We start from the raw sequence: 21,281 nt of genomic DNA on the forward strand, positions 1-21,281 counted from the left end.
ATCATGGTCCAAACACACCAAGACAGTCATGAAGAGGGCTCGACAATGCCTATTCCCCCTCAAGAGACTGAAAAGATTTGGCATGGGTCCTTAGATCCTCAAAATGTCCTACAGCTGCACCATCGAGAGCATCCTGACTGGTTGCATCACCGCTTGGTAGGGCAACTGCTGGGCATCCGACCAAAAGGCGCTACAGAGGGTAGTGCGTACGGCCCAGTACATCACTGTGGCCAAGCTTCCTGCCACCCATGAGCTCTATACCAGGCGGGGTCAGAGGAAGGCTCTAAAAATTATGAAAGACTCCAGCCACCCAAGTCATACTATTCTCTCTGCTACCGCACGGCAAGCGGTACCGGAACACGAAGTTAAGGTCCGAAAGGCTCATTAACAGCTTCTACCCCCAAGGCGTAAGACTGCTAAACAGTTAATCAAATGGCTACCCGGACTATTTGCATTGACCCACTTTTTAATTCTGCTGCTACTCGCTGTTTATTATCTATGAATAGTCACGTTACCCCTACCTACCACACTTCATGTTCCCGTACCTCAATTATCTCGACTAACCTTTACTATCCCACATTGACTCGGTACCCCCTGTATATAGCCTCATTATTTTGTGTTACTTTAAAAAAAACTTTAGTTTATTATTTCTAATTTCTTTTAGCATATATTTTCATTACTTTAAAACAACTCTGCATTGTTAGTTAAGGGCTTGTAAGTAAGCATTTCACAGTAAGGTCACACCTGTTCTATTCGGCGCATGTGACAAATAACATTTGATTTATTGAAGAATAGGCTATATATTTGCTTTCCTTTAACCTAAGGTTTTACTGGCCCCCTACCCGATCTTAAATATGATATTTTCTGACCTTAACCCACTTGACCCGCGGGGTCATGAGTTAACCCGCACATCACTAGAGTTTCCCTCTATCACTGATAATAAAGGCCTAGTATGAGTGACAAGGTTTTTCCAGGAGAGGATTTGGGTTGACGAGCGAATTGATAACCTCCAGCTTCTTGTAATGAGTGAACTGGATAAAAGAGTCAATAGATTACAAAAGGAATGGAGGGAGGAAGAGAACTGATTGAGAGAAACGGTGCAGAAAAGCAAAAACCTCAAACAGAAGGGGTCATAATCAGTGATAATGGGAGAAAGAGACATTTTCTGAGATTCGGGAGATCATTTTGGAAAAAGAGAAGGAAAAAGAGATGTTCAGAAGGAAAATAAGGTAAAAAGTAGGAAAATGAAGAATGGATAGAGGATGACTAAGGAGAGCTTGCAGGAGTGGGAGATCTAAATGTCTAAAAGAAAAGGGAAGACCAAAAAACACACAGACCGGAAAAGACATGAAAAGTGTCATGGAAGATCTGGAAAGGCACAAGGAAGAGATGGGACAGAAAAGTGAGAGCAATAAAATGGAGGAAAGACTTGTCAAGTGACAGTGAAGTTATGAAAAAAGAGAAGGAAGGGATGGGTGAGAGAAATGAAGAGGAAATCATCTTGAGAAAATAGGAAGTTCAGAAGGAAAATAAAAACTAAGACGGAGAGGAGGAAAATGGAGAACAAAGGCAACACCATTGAAAATGACAAAATGAAAGAGCCTTCGGGAGAGGAAGAGAGGTGGAGACAGGAGAAAAATAGAGGAGAAACTATTGAAAATGAGCAGAGGATGAAAGAGAGACTTTGGGGGAGGGAGAGAGAAGAGGAAAATGGAGAGTAAGCAGAGAATGAGAGAAGAGAGCCTCCAGGAAAGGGTCAGGGAGATGGATGAAACATTTTAAATGTCTAAAAGAAAAAGTGACACTGAAGATCTGAACAAGGAATTCGTGAGAGTTAAAAAGGACGACAAACAAAAGAAAATCACACAAGAAAGTCCAAAGGAACAGAATGTCAAAGTAGACGTTGTTAAAGTACAGTCGTGGCCAAAAGTTGAGAATGAAACAAATATTAATTTCCACAAAGTTTGCTGCTTCAGTGTCTTTAGATATTTTTGTCAGATGTTACTATGGAATACTGAAGTATAATAACAAGCATTTCATAAGTGTCAAAGGCTTTTATTGACAATTACATGAAGTTGATGCAAAGAGTCATTATTTGCAGTGTTGACCCTTCTTTTTCAAGAACTCTCCATTCCGCCCTGGCATGCTGTCAATTAACTTCTGGGCCACATCCTGACTGATGGCAGCCCATTCTTGCATAATCAATGCTTGGAGTTTGTCAGAATTTGTGGGGTTTTGTTTGTCCACCCGCCTCTTGAGGATTGACCACAAATTTTCAATGGGATTAAGGTCTGGGAGTTTCCTGGCCATGGATCCAAAATATCGATTTGGATCGATTTGGAAAATTAATATTTGTGTCTTTCTCAACTTTTGGCCACGACTGTAGACAAGCAAAAGAAGAGTGCAACGAGGATTTGTTCATGCAAGAGCTAGAGCTACTGGGAAGTGGGATGGATGGGGGAATGAAGCACAGGAGAGCAGATGGTAAATGGGACAAGCAAAGAAAAGTCATGAAAGAAAATAAAAAAGAAACTAAATGCAAGTGGATATGATACAAAAGGTAGACACACAAGTAAAAGAAGAGACTGACAAGAAGACCAAGAGGAGATGCTGAAGACCGATTTAGAGCTCTTTATCAGTCAGGACATGCTTTACAACTTTGACAACTGGGGCTTTTTGGCACACCAGAAACTGAGCACTGACTAGCAGTGTAAATCAGAAACTACACTTGACAAGCTGAAAAAGAAAAGAGACCAATACAAATCTAATCAAGAAGAGAAAGGGAAACAAAAACATCTTAAAGTCCTGGACGCGGCAATGGCCAAGCAGGAAGAGGCAGAAGCCTCATTAAAGACACCAAGAAGCAAAACAGAAGGAATTTGATGAATGGAAGACATTGGCACAAGCAGAAAAAGGGAAAGTGGGATACCAAGTCAGTTGTACAGCTGAAATGTGTCTTCCACATTTAACCCAACCCCTCTGAATCAGAGGTGCGGGGGGCTGCCATAATCAACATCCACGTCTTCGGCACCCTGGGAACAGTGGGTTAACTGCCTTGCTCAGGAGCAGAACGACAGATTTTTACCTTGTCAGCTCTGGGATTCGATCCAGTAACCTTTCGTTTTCTGGCCCAACACTAACCACTAGGCTACCTGCAGAATTATTAAGATCAATATTAGGTCTCTGTGGCGAAGATGAAGAGCAAGATACAGCGGGGGTAATGGAGGAGCCTAAACACAAACATTAAACAAGCCAAACTCAAAGATGAATTTTGGAGGAAGGGTGAGGGTACACAATTCGATTAGCATTTTATAATTTGCTGTGTAGAACTGACAGTTCACCTGCCACAACATTATGTATTAAGTTTACAGGGTATTCAGTGGATTATAATGGGCTTAAATGATTAGCATACTGTATATTGTTGGGTTGTTGTTATATTGAGTGAACAAATCTGGAGAAGATATTAGCTATATAGAAAATGAGGTTACCAGAAGCGCAGGGCTTCTTTGCTCCATGTCCATTACTAACTGAAATTAAATTGTCCCTTTCAGATTTGTCAATATTTTCAGTTTAAAATCAACTGTACCGTACATACCCTGTACATTGACTGTGGCCATAGACGCTTTGAGGTTCTGGAGCTCCTCATTTAGATTTTCCTCATTGTACATGATGAAATAAACCTGGTCTGCTGTCCACAGGTTTTACTGTGTTTGAGTAAGCATGTTATTTACCATTCAGTGGATTATTTTTTTTACCAGATAACATCCAAAATGATGTCTTTCCCAAGTGTCAACCTTATTGTCACACCTAGATTCCAACCAATCAAAAAAAGAATTGCAAAAGTTTATTGGATAGAACAATTTATTTACCCACATGAGAAAATACTGATTCAGACAGGTTATTTGGTGAGTAGGTCAAATCTGCAATTTTGTACAAGCTTACAATGTTTGTCTGCATTTTATAAACCGGTCTGGAATACTATGAATATTCTATAATAAATATAACATTCTGTTCTTTACGATGGGCTAAGGATTGATCAGCCCCTGAATGCAATATCTAAACACCTCTGCATCAGTAACTCACCTTGGTTGCAAATCTTATAATCTTAAACAGATTCCATTTGCCATCTATAACCAATATATAAACTTCATTTCAATACTTTCCAATTTCCATAAATAAATTACATTTCTTTGTATCAAAAAGAATTGATAAAGAACTGGCCATTGCATTGTGTGCCTTTATGCAGATCCACAAAGAGAAGCTGAATACACTCTGTAGCAAGGCAATAAGTATGTACGGCCTTTCTTCATCCCCATTGGTGATTGAATTCGCATTTAAAAGTAGCAACATAAAATTAGGCTTAGTATGATATGCACACATATATATACACACACACACATGTGTCTTTACAATATATAACAAGTGGTTTGTAAAACATTAAAATGTAAAAAGTGTTTGTAAGAAATGGCAGTGATCCATTCATACAGTTTCAAGTTCATATAAATATGATAAATCTCTTTTCCAACCATTTGATTCCTTGGCAGTAGCATTATACAAAAAGGGAGGTGTTCATTGAACTTTGATCCAGCTACTGCAGCTCCATCTGTTCTCGGTGGCATCAAGATGGCTCACAAATAAATACCTCCAATCCCGCTCCAGGAGAGATACAGTATTGCAGGTCCAAGCTCAGCAGTGAAACACCTGATTCAACTCACCAAGGGCTTGAAGATCAGTTGATTAGATGACTCGGGTGTCATGGTGGCACTAACCTGGATTAAACTGCAGAACTACAGCACCCCAGAAGCAGGATTGAGGATTGCTGCCTTATGCTCTCCTCCCCCCCAAGTGGGATAGATACCTCTCCATACCGCCTTATACAGCCTGAAATCAGACTGACAGATTGGTATAGGGGGGAAATGAGGTGCATTGACCCCCCCCAGACACCGCATAGATCTGAAAGGACTAAGAAAGGTGTAACCAGTAGGGATACTGCTTGCAATACACCCGTTCAGACCTATGAGAAGTGTCCAGATAAGCTTAAAGCCATCCAGATCTTTCTGACCAATGACGACTGTTTAAGGCTAGGGGCTGATTTGGGTCCCAACCGCTACAGGTAGTTTGAGGGGACAAAAGCTTGGTCCCGGCGCACACGGCTCTGGTGGACCATGGCGCGGTCATAGGCCACCTGCACAGACTTGCGGATGGTGGTCTTCCTGCCCTCCATCATACGCAGCTTGTCACCCGTGTCATCCACACCCAGAGGAGTCACTTTGTCCTGCGGGAGCCACTGCCTGCAGGTGGGAGAAGAGAGGGGAGGGCCGTTGAAGCGAATACATCTATAGCTGAGGGACGTACGCATGCACATCCAATGGCTTTGAGCAGACACTGGACATTAAAGTGTATGTTCAGGATAAAGGTTAAATTACCTAATGAAGTCCCACATTTTTATACAGTGAACTTCTTTCTCTTACATGAATCACATTTTCTTTTTTTCACAGACCAGACTTCCTACTTACAGATTTTTTAAGTCAGGTGCACTATAAACGGAGGAATATTTCTGTCTAACCGATATTGACCCCTATGAGCTCCAATATATGTATTTAATTGCCATTCGACAACGCAAAAGCAAAACTTTTTGGGCATGTTCTTCAGTACACCCTACAACAGAGGTGTCAAACATACAAAAAAATTATGTATACTTTAAAATGACTAAAAACAAAATCAAAACTGTGTATAAATGATAATGGACATACATTTATACAGTTTCTTGACTGTGTCCAGCTCACTAATAATCACCGAACCAGTCAGTGAGCATAGAAAATTCCCAAAACGATGGATAGAGGACAATTTTGTTCCGATGTTGACGGCAAGGAAATAACACACTCAGTGCGGCCCTCTGTACCCCATTGAAGACTGAATGCGGCCCCCGGACAAAATGAGTTTGACACCCCTTGCCCTACAAGGAAGCTAGGAACCCAAAGATATAAAGCAGCCCTAGAATGTGAGGTTAGAGAGCAGCTTGTGGTCACTTAAGTGCTAGCCAAACACCCCCACCCTCCTCTCACCATGTCCTCTTGTTGTCAAAGAAGAGCACCAGAAAGAGCTTCTCCCCAGCCTCCTCTGTCCTCTGCTCCCCCAGCTGCAGGACGTCCAGTGGGGGCACGGGGATGGGGACCCCGTTGTGAAACAAGCCCTCCTGGGGCATCTCAGGGTCAATGATCTGGCCAATGGAAAAGATTAATTGGACTGGTTTTATTTTGACAATTCAAAACCCCTTAACATTAGATACAGCAAATATGTGCCAAATTAAGTGTTACACTGGATTTTAGGGTGGCTTAACATTACAAAAACAATTTACAGTAAAAAGGCAGACACTGAGCAATATGGGACGTTTCTGTGATTCTGAACTAACCTTTGGAGATTGTTAGTCTATTGAACAGTAAATATGTCCTAAAATGCAATATGCTTTGTGTTAGTGGATTTTTAGAGTGGCATAACTTTAGATCTCCTGCCATTTCAGACCATAAATACATTTCCAAGTGTTAACCCTATGATACTAAGCCCAGGTAACCGCTAATCTCTTCATTTGGGACCTGTATCAGTGTAGGCAAGCAGATATTTGCCCAATGCATTCCCTCACCAATGCAGGGTAGGAGGGGTATCCCCGACACTTGGCCCAGACCAAGTCCAGGGGCTCCAGCACCACTACATTTTCAAAAGGCATCAGGATACCACTGCCTGCGGAGACAGACAGGAAAAGACAAATGTCGATTCTAAATACAAATACGCAGTAAATGGGGTGTGTATCTTGGACGGTAGACACGGTAGAGTTCTGTCATCCAAAAAGGAAAGTGGTTATCAACACCCAAGAAAAAGTAGTCTGCAACAGGATAGACCAATTTCATATTGTTCAAATCAAGACGCTGAACATTTTTCAACAGTCTCTCAAAGCTGTGTGAACACAGTACCAGTCAAATGTTGACACTTACTCATTCCAGGATTTTTCTTAATTTTTTACTATTCTCTATATTGTAACCAAAAAAGTGTTACACAAATCAAAATATATTTTAGGTGAGATTTTTCAAAGCAGCCATTGATGACAGCTCTGCACACTCCTGGCATTCTCTCAACCAGCTTCATGAGGTCGTCACCTAGAATGCATTTCAATTAACAGGTGTGCCTTGTTCAAAGTTACATTTGTGGAATTTCTTTCCTTACTGCGTTTGAGCCAGTCAGTTGTGACAAGGTAGGGATGGTATACAGAAGACAGCCCTATTTGGTAAAAGACCAAGTCTATATTATGGCAAGAACAGCTCAAATAAGCAAAGAGAAACGACAATCCATCATTACTTTAAGACATGAAGGTAAGTCAATCGGGAAAATTAAGAACTTGGAAAGTTTCTACAACTGTAGTTGCAAAAACCATCAAGCGCTATGATGAAACTGGCTCTCATGAGGACCGCCACAGGAAAGGAAGACCCAGAGTTACCTCTGCTGCAAAGGATGAAGTTCATTAGAGTTACCAGCCTCAGATTGCAGCCCAAATAAATGCATTAAAGTTCATGTAACATGCACATCTCAACATCAACTGTTCAGAGGAGAAAGTTTTATATGTATATATTTAAAAAGTGGACTATTATTTTATATTGTTCAACGATGATACTGTGATTCTCATACCTGTAGCGGTGTAATCTGCATCCCCGGTAACAGTCTCCAAGAAAGGTACTTTGGAAAGTGCAGGTTTTCCAAGGCTTCGTTTGGGTGGTGCGCTGCTGTTGGGGTACACAGTATTTCAGTAGGCTGTGCTGTTGTACTGCAGATACGTTAATGCAGCCAGTGAAAATCGGATGATAACCTGAGATCAGCCCAAATAACATGATACTACACAAATTCATAACACTCAGGAGTTAGCGTATGTCTTACATTTCTTTGTGAAGGATTGGTGGAGGGCTACAGTCTGAGTCAGAACCACCATCGTTGTCCCTTTTGAACCCATTGGTGAGTCCTGAAAGAAGACAGAAACCAATTGTCAGACACTTGCTGAGTATAAAGCCTAATTTACAACTTATGCAAGTACGCAACACAATTAACTACGCAAAATGGCAATCCTGAGTAGTTTCAAGTTTCAGGGCCGCACACGTTTATGTTTTCCTGCTACCCAAATACGTACAACAGCCATTTTGCATAGCTAATTGCGTTCTTGAAATACAAAATGTATAAATTAGGCTTAAATCAAAAGAAGCGCATATTCAGCCACTTACTAGTCTCCAGTGTATGGTTAGGGGTCTTGTCCAGCTCCCCCTCTGAGATGGCACCTTGACTAGGGCTCCCCCGTTCAGGTGTGCTGAATGAGCTCTGCTGGGGGATCTTAGACGGGGTAGATAAAGGGGTACTTAAAGCGGAATTGGGGGTCGGGGGGACACTACCGCCAAGACTGTCTTTCTCTCTAAGCAACTTTGCTCCGTTCTTTGCTTTTTTGAAAAGCACAGAAGTCCGGCGCCCTACTCCCGCGGTGGCAGGGCGTGGGGACAAGGTGTCGGAAAGACCGTTGACCACCAGCCCGCCACAGTATAAACTGGGCGCCTCTTCTGCTTTAGTGCAATTCTTGTTTCTTGTAGCGTCAAGGGTGGGAGTACCACTATCTGAGCTCTCGCTGTCCAATTTCAGGCGCTTTTTGGGATGGCCCAGGGTCCTTAGCTCCCCCGTCATGGGGCGCAGCGTGGGAGGCTCCAGGGGTGCATCTCCCTGCAGAGGGGGTGGTGCCAGGCACGTTGGCTCCAGCGTTGGGGGAGGGGTACATTTGAGGTCCTCTGAAAGCGGAGAAAGGGACTGATCAAACTGACAGTTCATTTAAATAATACTTCGATGATTGAGTCTTGGCTTTCATCATGTTGTGATTAGTTAGGGCGTCCAATACAAAGTCAAAAGTTCACAACTCAGCAAAACAAATGGATAGGTGAATTAGCACAACTTCTTAATTAAATGGCAAAAACACTAGCATGCTTGACCAAGGTTCGATTGCCTAGTATTCTCGGTTCCCCCCCTGAAATGTACTACATTGGTGTCAGAGGTGGGATGACATGACTGTATGAGGCCAATGGAGGCGAGTCCATGAGGTGGCGGTGCAGAGGACGAGAAGAAACGCAGAGTGCGCCTGGAGAGGGTTGTGAGGCCACTACGTGGGACCCTACTTACTAGACTGCAGACAGTGAAGTGCTTTGGGTTGGTGCGTGGGGGGACCCTGGCTCAATTACCTGAGGATAATTTGCTGTTAGCTCATGATTGCAACCGGTCTCGTTTCAGCAGAGCAGATCATTAAATAGGCGGTTTCTATAGGTAATTAAACGTCACTATCATACAACGACACATTGCCAACGTTTCGATCACTCACCTTTATCTGAAGACAGGCCATTGTCAGCCTCCGCGTCTTTCCCCTCCTCCTCTTCATCTTTGACATCTCCGTTGAGGAGCGAGTTGCGGTGGTGCTGGCCCTGTCGGTACCGGATGCTGTTGATCTCGCGGCGCAGGAGGCGGATGCGGCGGGTGCGGGCGCCGCTGGAGCGCATGGTGGCCACCACGTCCAGCTTGTCCAGCAGCTCCTTCAGCTGCTCCTCAGGAGACATGTGCAGACGGTTCTCGGGGTCCAGCAGGGTGTCCACTACACAGGGACGGAACGCCACATAGATGGGTTTACGACTCTATATCATTGCCCATAAGACGGCAAACTCCTCAACACAATAAAGCAACTCAAAATAGCTCAGGGAAAGTGTTACCCTAAATATCACCACAGGCTGGAGCTCACTCCAAAAGAAATGAGAACAAAGTATCTGGGCTACAAACAGAGGACAGAACAGGTAGGCTACACAAACACAGGTTTGAAGTTCATCTAAATTTAAAACTGCCACGGTTTCTATGACACACACACTGAGTACGCTGCTTCGAGTCTCCTTTCATTCCACTTTTATTTCCCCTGTCTCACTTGAATTCCAGCAACTAAGTATGTATATCCAATTCCATTTCCAGGCTTTGTTGTGAAAATCACCCCCAAAAGAGAGACCATCTCTGGTGCCTTTTTTAAGGACAAAGAACTGGGTTAGATTTGTTTGTATTTGACCTTGATCTGTTTTTTTAAGGGGGGGGGGGGGGGGGGTGAGAAAGGAAGCAGCAGTAGAGACTTGCCTAGCATAGAGACATGTGTTGCTAGAGGTTTACTTGGGACCTGGGCGACGTTCAACATGGAACAAGAGCAAACGTACCTCTGATGTGTAGAATAAGGAATCACGGCAGCTCTAATAATGACGCTCCACAACATTCGCCTACAGAGCGTGACCCCAGGTTCAGAATCAGAAACAAGCCAACATCCGTGCCACAGCGTCACTCACCGTCCTCCCAGGTGCAGCGGTAGTAGTCGTGTTTCTGGGGCGACTCTGCAAGATGCATGCCCGTGGCCGGGTCCAGGCCAGTGTTGTGGGCCTGTCGCTGGGCGTGACGGAGGATTGCACCCCCCAGGTCACGGAGACGCAGGGCAGCACGGTGGAACAGTGTATCCTTGGCGTTGTACAGCAGGCAGTTGGCCACCATCAGGTTGAAGTCTACCTCCAGGTGGGCCAGCGAGTTGTAACTGTGGGCTTCCAGCTTGGAGCGCATGGTGGAGAAGTCCATGGGCTGGCTGATAAACTCCAGGTAGTCTGGGACCTGGGGGGGACAGAGGAGGAAGAGCAGAAAGACAGTCAGGGAGACAGACACATACAGAGTCTAAAGCAGGGGTCTTCAACCTTTTCCCCCATGAGAGATCCTTAGTGTACAATAGAAAGAAGGGCACAGTTTTCTATCAATATACCTGGTAAAATAATGGTTAATAAACAACTAAGGGGGCCCTGTAAAATCATTATGCTTTCCTGGTTTTAGAGTCGTTCCACTCAAAATCACAATTGTTCATAGAGAAACAAAATTGGATGTTCTGAGTTCATGTCAATGCTTAAATAATCACATCAAAACCAACAATTTTATTTTGAGTGTTCCCTTTAATTGCGCATCTAATGAGTGAGGAATGTGCCGTCTAATGATAGTTCTGTACTGCTGCTGTTCATTTAATGGCAAAGTTTTCAAATAATAGATACAAATGTTATACTTACTCATGATATACTTCTGCCAGGTAAGTGTACTTTGCGGTTACCATTTAATTGAAAAGGTTCTTTGGAAACTATTTCTGTCAACCAACAAGACCGTTATCACATCACAGAATGATAGACAAACGGGCGCACTACACATACAGACAGGCAAGATTGCTGGAAATTAATTGGCAGATATTGTGTTAGGTTTACCAGGAGAAGGGTTGTCAACGTTCCGTTGGTTAGATAGTAGCTGGGAGCTTGCGGTGGCTGATACTTGTGAGATTTATTTATGACAGTTTGCGATGGAAAGCGTGAAAATGGCATGTACTTTCAAAATCATTTGGCGAGCTACTCAAATGCGGGCTGCGAGCTACTGCTAGCCTGTGATCAACCTGTTGGAGATCCCCGGACTAAAGCCAAGCCATCATGATCATATTTATTACATTAATCGGTTGTATATCAAAGGAGTTGGGATGAGGGGTGATTTGGGAGCGAGTAAAAAAGATAAGCACCCTAAGCTAAGCAGGGGAAACAGACTATGAACGGGCAACGGGTCTAACATTGACTTGTCGGCAGTAACCAACAAAGATGAACAGAACACGTGGTAGTCTCATGACAGATGCAGCAGGACACGTCCCTACACCACTACAACACGACATAAACCATGTGAAAGAATCAAATCCCCAGTATTGGGCAAAACAGATCTCAGTACTGTGCAGGCTATGCATCATTTTCCCTGATCCTCAGAGACACGGACACGTCAGTACTGGAGGTCATTCGAAAAAAGAAGAAAAAAGTCAGTGACTTTAAAAATCAAGTAAAAACAGCTTCTACCCTTAATAAAAAATAAATAAAAAGTAAATCACCATGGATTTTCAAACCATTTAGCCAGGTACTGTAAATATGTTTTTAACACATGTAAGCAACATTTACATTTGTCTGTAGCATACACAAGTTACGTTTTTTGCATTTAATAACAGGTTTGATATTTCTCATTCGGTTGACTGGTCAGTTACTCCGAGGTCCGTATCCCTGAGGTTCTACAGTATTAGCATGGTGACTGACCTCCTTGAGGTTGACGGGCTGTACAAAGATCTGGCCTGCATCTTTCTCCTGCAGCTGGTCCAGTGTGGAGCGCAGCAGCACCTGCATTGGGGTCAGCTGTAGCTCCAGGGCCGCCTGGTGAACCTTGACCTTTGGGGAGGGTGAGAGAGAGATGGGATGGAGTTCGGGAGGCCAGCAACTCACAAATAAATCTAAATTTCTCAGCAGACTAAATGAAGGTACTGTATGATATTTTTAATTAAGTATCTTAACCTCTTATTTAAGTGGGGAAAACACAGAATAAGTTGTCTTTTTTCAGTAACAACCTGAATTGTCAAAGCATGGACAGACCGTGATATGGAGAAAATGCATAAACAGACAGTCTAGTCTCCATACCTGCTCTCTCTTCAGTTTCTCCCGCTTGCGGATGAGCTCCACCAACAGCCGGGCTCTTTCCAGGTCCTGTCGCAACTTCTGCCAGTACTTCAGCTCCTCCCTCACAGCACACACCTTCTCATCGGGCTCCGGCTGCAAACACACAGAGATATTAATTCAAACAACTCCCCAACACACAATGTAGGGGGTGCTTCAATTGTATGAGGTGTGGCTTCCACTTGTCTTCTCATTCCCTTCATCTGCCATGATGGGAAACTCCTGGTAAAGATCCACCATTTTGCTTTCACCTGTCCATTTTGTACTATTTATACAGTGAAGATGGAGGGAGAAGAGGACTCTACATAATATTGTAGAGATGCACCCGGGGATTTGAATTACTGAACATCATTGTTATAGGATACTCCGAGGAGAATATTCAATATAACACATAGAAATGTATTATACACGATTCCAAAAACATGCCATTTTAAATTGAGCCAGCCAGCACTTCCGATGATATTTCTTCAGATTGTATATTTCTACAGACATCTGCACTCTATTGTGGCATTCGACAGAATAACCCCCTGATGTTAACAGTCCCTTAGAACTTAGAGTGCCCAATGACCTCTGACCTGTTCAATGTGCCTCTGTGATTGGACATGGGAGTGCAGACGACGAATGAGCGCGACACCGTTCCGTGACTGGCGTTTCAGGAGCCAATAGTTGTGCAGCCTTTGCATGAACTGGTTCTTCCTCTGGACCAGAATCCCTTTGCAGATGGTGTTCAACCTGTGTGGCATCGGGAGGAGTTTAACACACACTATTCATTACTACATCATTTGAAAGGTATTCTTGTCGTTCACACAATGGGCCAGATCCTAAATTAAGATTCCGTATGGGCTACAAGAAACTTTGCACATTGTCAACGTGCATCTGGAGTTAGGATGAGGCCCCATGGACGTTTAAGCATCTTACACACTAATATATACCTATGAGCCAAATGCAGCATGACAGTATAGGTAGAATCCTGCCGGCTAAAGCGCCACTAACAACAAGAGGAGGCTGGTGAACACAGACCTTTGAGTGGGGATCTGTGGAACTGCGACCATCGGCGTAGTGGTGGCGCGGTTGGCAGCCACATCCGGACCCTTCTTCCCCTTCCTCTTCCCGTGCTTGCCCTCCTTCTTGCTCCGCTTCTGCACCTGTGGGGCCTCTGTGTATGCACTGCGCCCCCGGCTGGCCCGGCCCCCCACGGCCCTCCCTGTGGGATCCTCCTCGTCCGACCCCCCCGCTCCCCCCTCCTGGCCCGGCGGCGAGTGCGCCTCACAGAAGGCTGTCTTCTTCACCGAGAAGGTGGTGCCGTTGACGTTGGTCTCCCGCACAGGGTCAATCTTCATGAAGAGCCCGGCGCGCTGGGCGCACGTAACATGGAAGGCTGTGTAGCAGTTGGCCTTGTGGCACTGGATGGCAGCGCCACGACCCTTCTGCTTGCAAAGGTAGCAGGTGAGCTTCCAGCGGGCAGGCGGGATGTTGTCCACCCCTTCCACGGGTTCCAGGAAAACAGTGTTGGCGAAGCACACCTCGGGGATCCAGATGGCACACACCACGTGGGCCCAGCGCCCGTCACTGGTCTGCTTGAAGGCGCCACCCCGGTTGGGGCATAGCACACAATCCACAGGCCGCTGGGGCGACTGCAGGCAGCAGCGGCACAGCCACTGGCCCTCTGGGATGTAGGGCACGCCGTAGCACTCCTGGTGCACAGCCAGGTTGCAGGCGTCACAGAAGAGGATGACGTTGCTGTTGAGGCACTCGTCGTCCAGGCACACGCAGCAGAAGGCATCGTCGTCAATGGCGCTCTGAGAGGGCGCCCGGCTGCGAGCCTCCCGGTAAGACTCCTCCTCCAGGCGGTCCACCAGCAGCTCGAAAGTGTCAGGGGAGACTGTGGCGTGGCCGTCTGACGCCCGCCTGGCGTTCACCATCTCCAGCCAGGCCGTGTCCTCCTCGTCCATGTCATACTCTGCCTCCGCCTCCTGCTCCTCTGCCGAGCGCTCTATGTAGCGGTAGTAGGCCGTGGGCAGAGAGGGCGCCGCACAGGGGCTGAAGGACTCCAGCATCCGGAAGGTGGGCTCGGGAAGGGGGGTCTGATGATGGTTGTGTGAGGAGTTAGTCTTGTTGTTGTGAGGTTGTGAGTGAGAGTTGGGGCAGTGGTTCTGAGGTGTGGAGGAAGAGGACGATGATGTGGAGCAGGAATGTTTGGAGTCTTTCTTTCGGCCTCTGGGCATGGCGGGCGGCTTGCGTCCGGGGTTGGCACTGGCGGGTGCGACGGGCTGTTCGCTGTTCTCTTTGTTGCTGTTGCACTCAGTGATGTCCTGGGCCGTCATCTCGTTCTCTGTGATGACCGTCAGAGGGTCCACGATGGAGATCCGGTGGAGCCTGCCATCCAAGTCTACTTCCACCACTTTCTGGGCCTGGGAATAAGTCAGTGTCTCTCTGGTTGGGGACACCTTGAGGCTGTAGGGTGAAGGGGAGCGCTGCCGGGCCCCACCTCGTCCCCTACCAGCTTGGTAAGACTTTCTCCCACCTGCATCCCCTCCCCCGGCCAGGTGGCCCCTCCGCCGTGGCTTCCTCATGGGCCTCCTACCACGCAGCGCCCGACACCCACTGCTGCAATCAGATGAAGGCAAGAACATACCGTCATTAACTCAAAACTGGAAATGGCTAGCTAAGAATTTTTAACAGATGGACAGCAAAGGCCAAACATTGCCTTCTAAATGTTATGCCACTCAATGTGTGCACAAATTATGTTTAGTTGGCCAACAATAGCCATCTAACCACATGTACACAACATTTCAACCATCATTGACAGTGACACACAGACTGAATCTGAACAAAGTAACCATGCAGCATTTTTATTTTGGCAGGTCATTGGGGAGGAGTTACGGCATAACTGATAGTATAGGAGCTATGGCTATACTCAAATGGGTTGAAAGGTGCCCTAGTGTCAAATAGTGGATTGCACACCGCAGTCAACACATAATAAACTAGCTGTGGTCTACTACAGTACTCTCCACAGCCAGTAAATCACGAGTAGATGTTTCTGTACGTTATCCTTTGCGTTATGTCATTACACAGACAGAAACTACCAACAGCAGCGTTTTGTCAGCCCTACAATAGCTACACAGCCAATCATTTCCCCCGTTATTTGGATCAAGCAACCTCAAAGCCAATCAAGTGCCTAGTGTGCCTCAGCGAACTTATGACAAGTGCCCTTTTCCAGATAAAAATGTCCGCCATTTGTTTTAAACAAATTGAATACAACACACAAACCCAAATCATTAAACATTATAGAGCTGACGAACGTAAATTGAACGTGCTATCTAACGTTAGCTAGCTAGTTACGACTGTTAGACAAAATGAAGCTATATGAGATCTGACCCAAAAAGTGCAACACTTGCTAACTAAGTTAGCTAAGTGCACGAACTAACATTAACTAGCTAATGGAACAACTTTAGATAGCGCTGGTAGCTAACTAGTTGCTCCAAATGAGCTGGCTTTGGCTTACAGGATAGCTAGCTAAGTTACCTTAGCTCTTTAGCTCGCGCTTCTTTTACCAACCTACTAATGTGTAGCCGCTACTACAGGCTAGCTAACGTTACTGGGAAGACAAATGCAGTCCCTAACATATAGATGTGTATGATATGAACCAGCTAATCCTCGTCGTTGAAAACTGTAACAACGATGGTATCTTACCTTCACTGGCAGTTCGGCAACCGGGAATGAAACACAGGTTTATCGTTGGCTAGTTTAGCTAGCTAACGTTAGCTCACCCTGCAACACCTACACCAAAAGCCAGTACAGTATATTTCGTTGATAAAACGTCTGTTGCCTCAGTCCTCCCTTAAATACACGCCCAATCGTTTCCAAATACTGACATTAAACATAGCTAGCTAATTTATTATCCTAGTATAGAAGCGAGTAAGTTGTCGACCCAGTTTTGACAAGGAGAATAGCATTTCCTAGCTAGCCGCAACCTCGGATGTGCGGTACCGAGTAGGGAAAGCGAGGCTAAAACACGCCCCTTGACCAAAGCAGGCCATCCGGAGGTTATGGTTTCGCGCGCCGGCTACACATTTAATTTAAGAATTTAACACTTTGAAGCGACACTTATGGCTTTTGATTTAGCTAATAATGTGTATTGATATGTATCAATACAATTGAAACAGTCGTTGCAATGCCCCAACTTTGCCCCGCAAGTGCAACATGGTACGAAAGAGCTAATAGTAATATATCATTGCAGATCCGGTTGCAACAGCGCGCTACACAAACGAGTCTCGGAAACACTTTGAGCAGTTTGACGCAAAATAACATACGGTAGCAGCCAGGCCTAAAACCTATGCAAAATAATGAGCCTAAAAAGTATGACAGGGCAATGAGCATGATGTGCAAACAAATTCGTTTAAAGTTTAGTAAATGAAATATTTGCTTGCTTTTCAAACAAACATGGAATGGAAAATTAACAGTTTAGCTGGCCGAGATTTAAACATGAACAATAAACAGAAACAATAATGGGCAAATAAATTATTTTAGCCTGTTTGAATAGTCCTCTTTGAATTAGCCTACTTCTATTTCAACTGATTCTTAGTTAGAGAATACTATCTACATAAAGTTTCTGTATTTCTCGTAACTGTTTACATACCACCACAGACTGAGGCTGTGACAGCATTATTCTGCCATAAGCAAACAAGAAAACGCTCACCCAGAGGCGGCGCTCCTAGTAGCCGGGGACTTTAATTAATGCAGGGAAACTTAAATCCGTTTTTACCAAATTTCTATTAGCATGTTAAATGTGCAACCTGAGTGGGAAAAAAACTCTGGACCACCTTTACCCCACACACAGAGACGCATACAAAGCTCTCCCTCGCCCCCCATTTGGCAAATCTGACCATAATTCTATCATCCTGATTCCTGCTTACAAGCAAAAATTTAAGCAGGAAGCACAAGTGACTAGATCAATAAAAAAGTAGTCAGATGAAGCAGATGCTAAGCTACAGGACTGTTTTTCTAGCACAGACTGGAATATGTTACGAGATTCCTCCCATTGAGGATACACCACATCAGTCATTGGCTTCATCAATAAGTGCATCGATGATGTCGTCCCCACAGTGACCATATACACCCCAACCAGAAGCCATGGATTACAGGCAACATCCGCACTGAGCTAAGGCTAGAGCTGCTGCTTTCAAGGTGCAGGACTCTAACCCGGAAGTTTAAAAGAAATCCCGCTATGCCCTCTGACGAACCATCAAACAGGCAAAGTTTCAATACAGGACTAAGATCGAATCGTAGTACACCGGCTCTGGCACTCATCGGCTGTGGCAGGGCTTGCAAACCATTACAGACTACAAAGGGAAGCACAGCCGAGAGCTGCCCAGTGACGCGAGCCTACCAGACGACCTAAACTACTTCTATGCTCGCTTTGAGGCAAATAACATTGAAACATGCATGAGAGCACCAGCTGTTCTGGAAGACTGTGTGATCATGCTCTATGCAGCCGATGTGAGTAAGACCTTTAAACAGGTCAACATTCACAAGGCCGCAGGTCCAGACAGATTACCAGGACGTGTACTGCGAGCATGCGGTGACCAACTGGCAAGTGTCTTCAATGACAATTTCAACCTCTCCCTGTCCGAAATACCAACATGTTTTAAGCAGACTACCATAGTGCCTGTGCCCAAGAACACTAAGTTAACCTGCCTAAATGACTACTGACCCATAGCACTAACGTCTGTAGCCATGAAGTGCTTTGAAAGGCTGGTCATGGCTCACATCAACACCATTATTCCAGAAATCCTAGCCACACTCCAATTTGCATACTTCCCCAACAGATCCACAGATGATGCAATCTCTATTGCACTCCACACTGCCCTTTCCCACCTGGACAAAAGGAACACCTATGTGAGAATGCTATTCATTGACTAAAGCTCAGCATTCAACACCATAGTGCCCTCAAAGCTCATCAATAAGCTAAGGACTCTGGGACTAAACACCTCCCTCTGCAACTGGATCCTGGACTTCCTGACGGGCCACCCCCAGGTGGTAAGGGTAGGTAACAACACATCTGCCACTCTGATCCTCAACACATGGGCCCCTCAGCGTGCGTGCTCAGTCCCCTCCTGTACTCCCTGTTCACTCATGACTGCACGGCCAGGCACGACTCCAACGCCATCATTAAGTTTGTCGATGACACAACAGTGGTAGGCCTGATCACCGACAATGACGAGACAGCCTATAGGCCGTCAGAGACCTGGCCGTGTGGTGCCAGGACAACAACCTCTCCCTCAAAGTGATCAAGATAAAGAGAGTGATTGTGGACTACAGGAAAAAGATGGCCAAGTACGCCCCCATTCTCATCGACGGTGCTGCAGTGGAGCAGATTGAGAGCTTCAAGTTCCTTGGTGTCCACATCACCAACAAACTATCATGGTCCAAGCACACCAAGACAGTCATGAAGAGGGCACAACAAAACCTATTCCCCCTCAGGAAGATTTGGCATGGGTCCTCAGATCCTCAAAAGGTTCTACAGCTGCACCATCGAGAGCATCCTGACAGGTTGCATCACTGCCTGGTATGGCAACTACTCTGCCTCCGACCACAAGGCACTACAGAGGGTAGTGCGAACGGCCCAGGACATCGCTGGAGCCACCCTTCCTGCCATCCAGGACCTCTATACCAGGCGGAAGGCCCTAAAAAATGGTCAAAGACTCCACCCACCCTAGTCATAGACTGTTCTCTATGCTACAGCAACGGCAAGCGGTACTGTAGGGCCCAGTCTAGGTCCAAACAGCTTCTACCCTTCTAAACAGCTTCTACCCTCAAGCCATAAGACTCCTGAACATCTAATCAAATGGCTACCCAGACTATTTGCATTGCCCCCCCCTCTTTTACACCGCTGCTACTCTCTTTTTGTTTTCATCTATGCATAGTCACTTTAATAACTCTACCTACATGTAGAGTCTTGATCCAAATCAGTCAGGTTTCAAGACTAGTCATTCAACTGAGACTGCTCTTCTCTGTGTCACGGAGGCGCTCCGCACTGCTAAAGCTAACTCTCTCTCCTCTGCTCTCATCCTTCTAGACCTATCGGCTGCCTTTGATACTGTGAACCATCAGATCCTCCTCTCCACCCTCTCCGAGTTGGGCATCTCCGGCGCGGCCCACGCTTGGATTGCGTCCTACCTGACAGGTCGCTCCTACCAGGTGGCGTGGCGAGAATCTGTCTCCGCACCACGTGCTCTCACCACTGGTGTCCCCCAGGGCTCTGTTCTAGGCCCTCTCCTATTCTCGCTATACACCAAGTCACTTGGCTCTGTCATATCCTCACATGGCCTCTCCTATCATTGCTATGCAGACGACACACAATTAATCTTCTCCTTTCCCCCCTCTGATAACCAGGTGGCGAATCGCATCTCTGCATGTCTGGCAGACATATCAGTGTGGATGACGGATCACCACCTCAAGCTGAACCTCGGCAAGACGGAGCTGCTCTTCCTCCCGGGGAAGGACTGCCCGTTCCATGATCTCGCCATCACGGTTGACAACTCCATTGTGTCCTCCTCCCAGAGCGCTAAGAACCTTGGCGTGATCCTGGACAACACCCTGTCGTTCTCAACTCACATCAAGGCGGTGACCCGTTCCTGTAGGTTCATGCTCTACAACATTCGCAGAGTACGACCCTGCCTCACACAGGAAGCGGCGCAGGTCCTAATCCAGGCACTTGTCATCTCCCGTCTGGATTACTGCAACTCGCTGTTGGCTGGGCTCCCTGCCTGTGCCATTAAACCCCTACAACTCATCCAGAACGCCGCAGCCCGTCTGGTGTTCAACCTTCCCAAGTTCTCTCACGTCACCCCGCTCCTCCGCTCTCTCCACTGGCTTCCAGTTGAAGCTCGCATCCGCTACAAGACCATGGTGCTTGCCTACGGAGCTGTGAGGGGAACGGCACCTCCGTACCTTCAGGCTCTGATCAGGCCCTACACCCAAACAAGGGCACTGCGTTCATCCACCTCTGGCCTGCTCGCCTCCCTACCTCTGAGGAAGTACAGTTCCCGCTCAGCCCAGTCAAAACTGTTCGCTGCTCTGGCACCCCAATGGTGGAACAAACTCCCTCACGACGCCAGGTCAGCGGAGTCAATCACCACCTTCCGGAGACACCTGAAACCCCACCTCTTTAAGGAATACCTAGGATAGGATAAAGTAATCCTCCTAACCCCCCCCCTCCCCCTTAAATGAGTTAGATGCACTATTGTAAAGTGGTTGTTCCACTGGATATCATAAGGTGAATGCACCAATTTGTAAGTCGCTCTGGATAAGAGCGTCTGCTAAATGACTTAAATGTAAATGTAAATGTACATATTACCTCAACTAACCGGTGTTCCTGCACATTGACTCTGTACCGGTACCCCCCCCCCCCCCCTGTATATAGTCTCGCTATTCTTATTTTAGCTCTTCAATTACTTCTTACTTTTATTTCTTATTCTTATCCGTATTTTTTTTAAACTGCATTGTTGGTTAGAGGCTCGTAAGTAAGCATTTCACTGTAAGGTCTACCTACACCTGTTGTATTCGGCGCATGTGACTAATAAAATTTAATTTGAGAATAATACTCAAGGTAGAAGCAAAGTATAGGAATTTGCATTTTTTTTTTAGATGAGTTAGGTTATAGAAAAGTCTAGCATTCAGAGACCGAAG

At 45.8% G+C, this 21,281-nt stretch overlaps 1 protein-coding gene across 2 annotated transcripts; it reads right to left on the reverse strand.

Annotated features, from left to right (window-relative positions):
- Positions 1-3,843: 3,843 nt before the first annotated feature.
- Positions 3,844-16,878, reverse strand: brpf3b (bromodomain and PHD finger containing, 3b). Of its 2 annotated transcripts, none has more exons than XM_071371587.1 (13): positions 16,284-16,878; positions 13,611-15,197; positions 13,166-13,322; positions 12,555-12,686; positions 12,180-12,308; positions 10,383-10,695; positions 9,392-9,658; positions 8,262-8,810; positions 7,924-8,005; positions 7,678-7,769; positions 6,641-6,738; positions 6,066-6,220; positions 3,844-5,291 (listed from the first exon to the last, which is right to left on the reverse strand). In XM_071371587.1, the coding sequence occupies exons 2-13, from the start codon at positions 15,161-15,163 to the stop codon at positions 5,108-5,110; spliced, it is 3,711 nt and encodes a 1,236-aa protein (XP_071227688.1). In that variant the 5' UTR covers positions 15,164-15,197; positions 16,284-16,878; the 3' UTR covers positions 3,844-5,107. The 2 variants fall into 2 exon arrangements, with proteins under 2 accessions (XP_071227688.1, XP_071227687.1); XM_071371586.1 differs by having other exon boundaries at positions 7,678-7,772; positions 16,284-16,877.
- Between the last annotated feature and the right edge of the window lie 4,403 nt (positions 16,879-21,281).

The sequence above is a fragment of the Salvelinus alpinus genome, chromosome 28 (assembly GCF_045679555.1).
Source record: "Salvelinus alpinus chromosome 28, SLU_Salpinus.1, whole genome shotgun sequence".
Lineage (NCBI taxonomy): Eukaryota > Metazoa > Chordata > Actinopteri > Salmoniformes > Salmonidae > Salvelinus > Salvelinus alpinus.

Bases quoted from the DNA above. Each gene is read 5' to 3' on its own strand.
- brpf3b (XM_071371586.1), bottom strand. From the start codon at position 15,163: ATGAGGAAGCCACGGCGGAGGGGCCACCTGGCCGGGGGAGGGGATGCA. The intron at 13,323-13,610 runs GTCTGTGTTCAC...GATGCCACACAG, and splicing joins CCACAGATCCCCACTCAAAG to GTTGAACACCATCTGCAAAG. The intron at 12,309-12,554 runs GTATGGAGACTA...CCCTCCCCAAAG, and splicing joins AGAAACTGAAGAGAGAGCAG to GTCAAGGTTCACCAGGCGGC.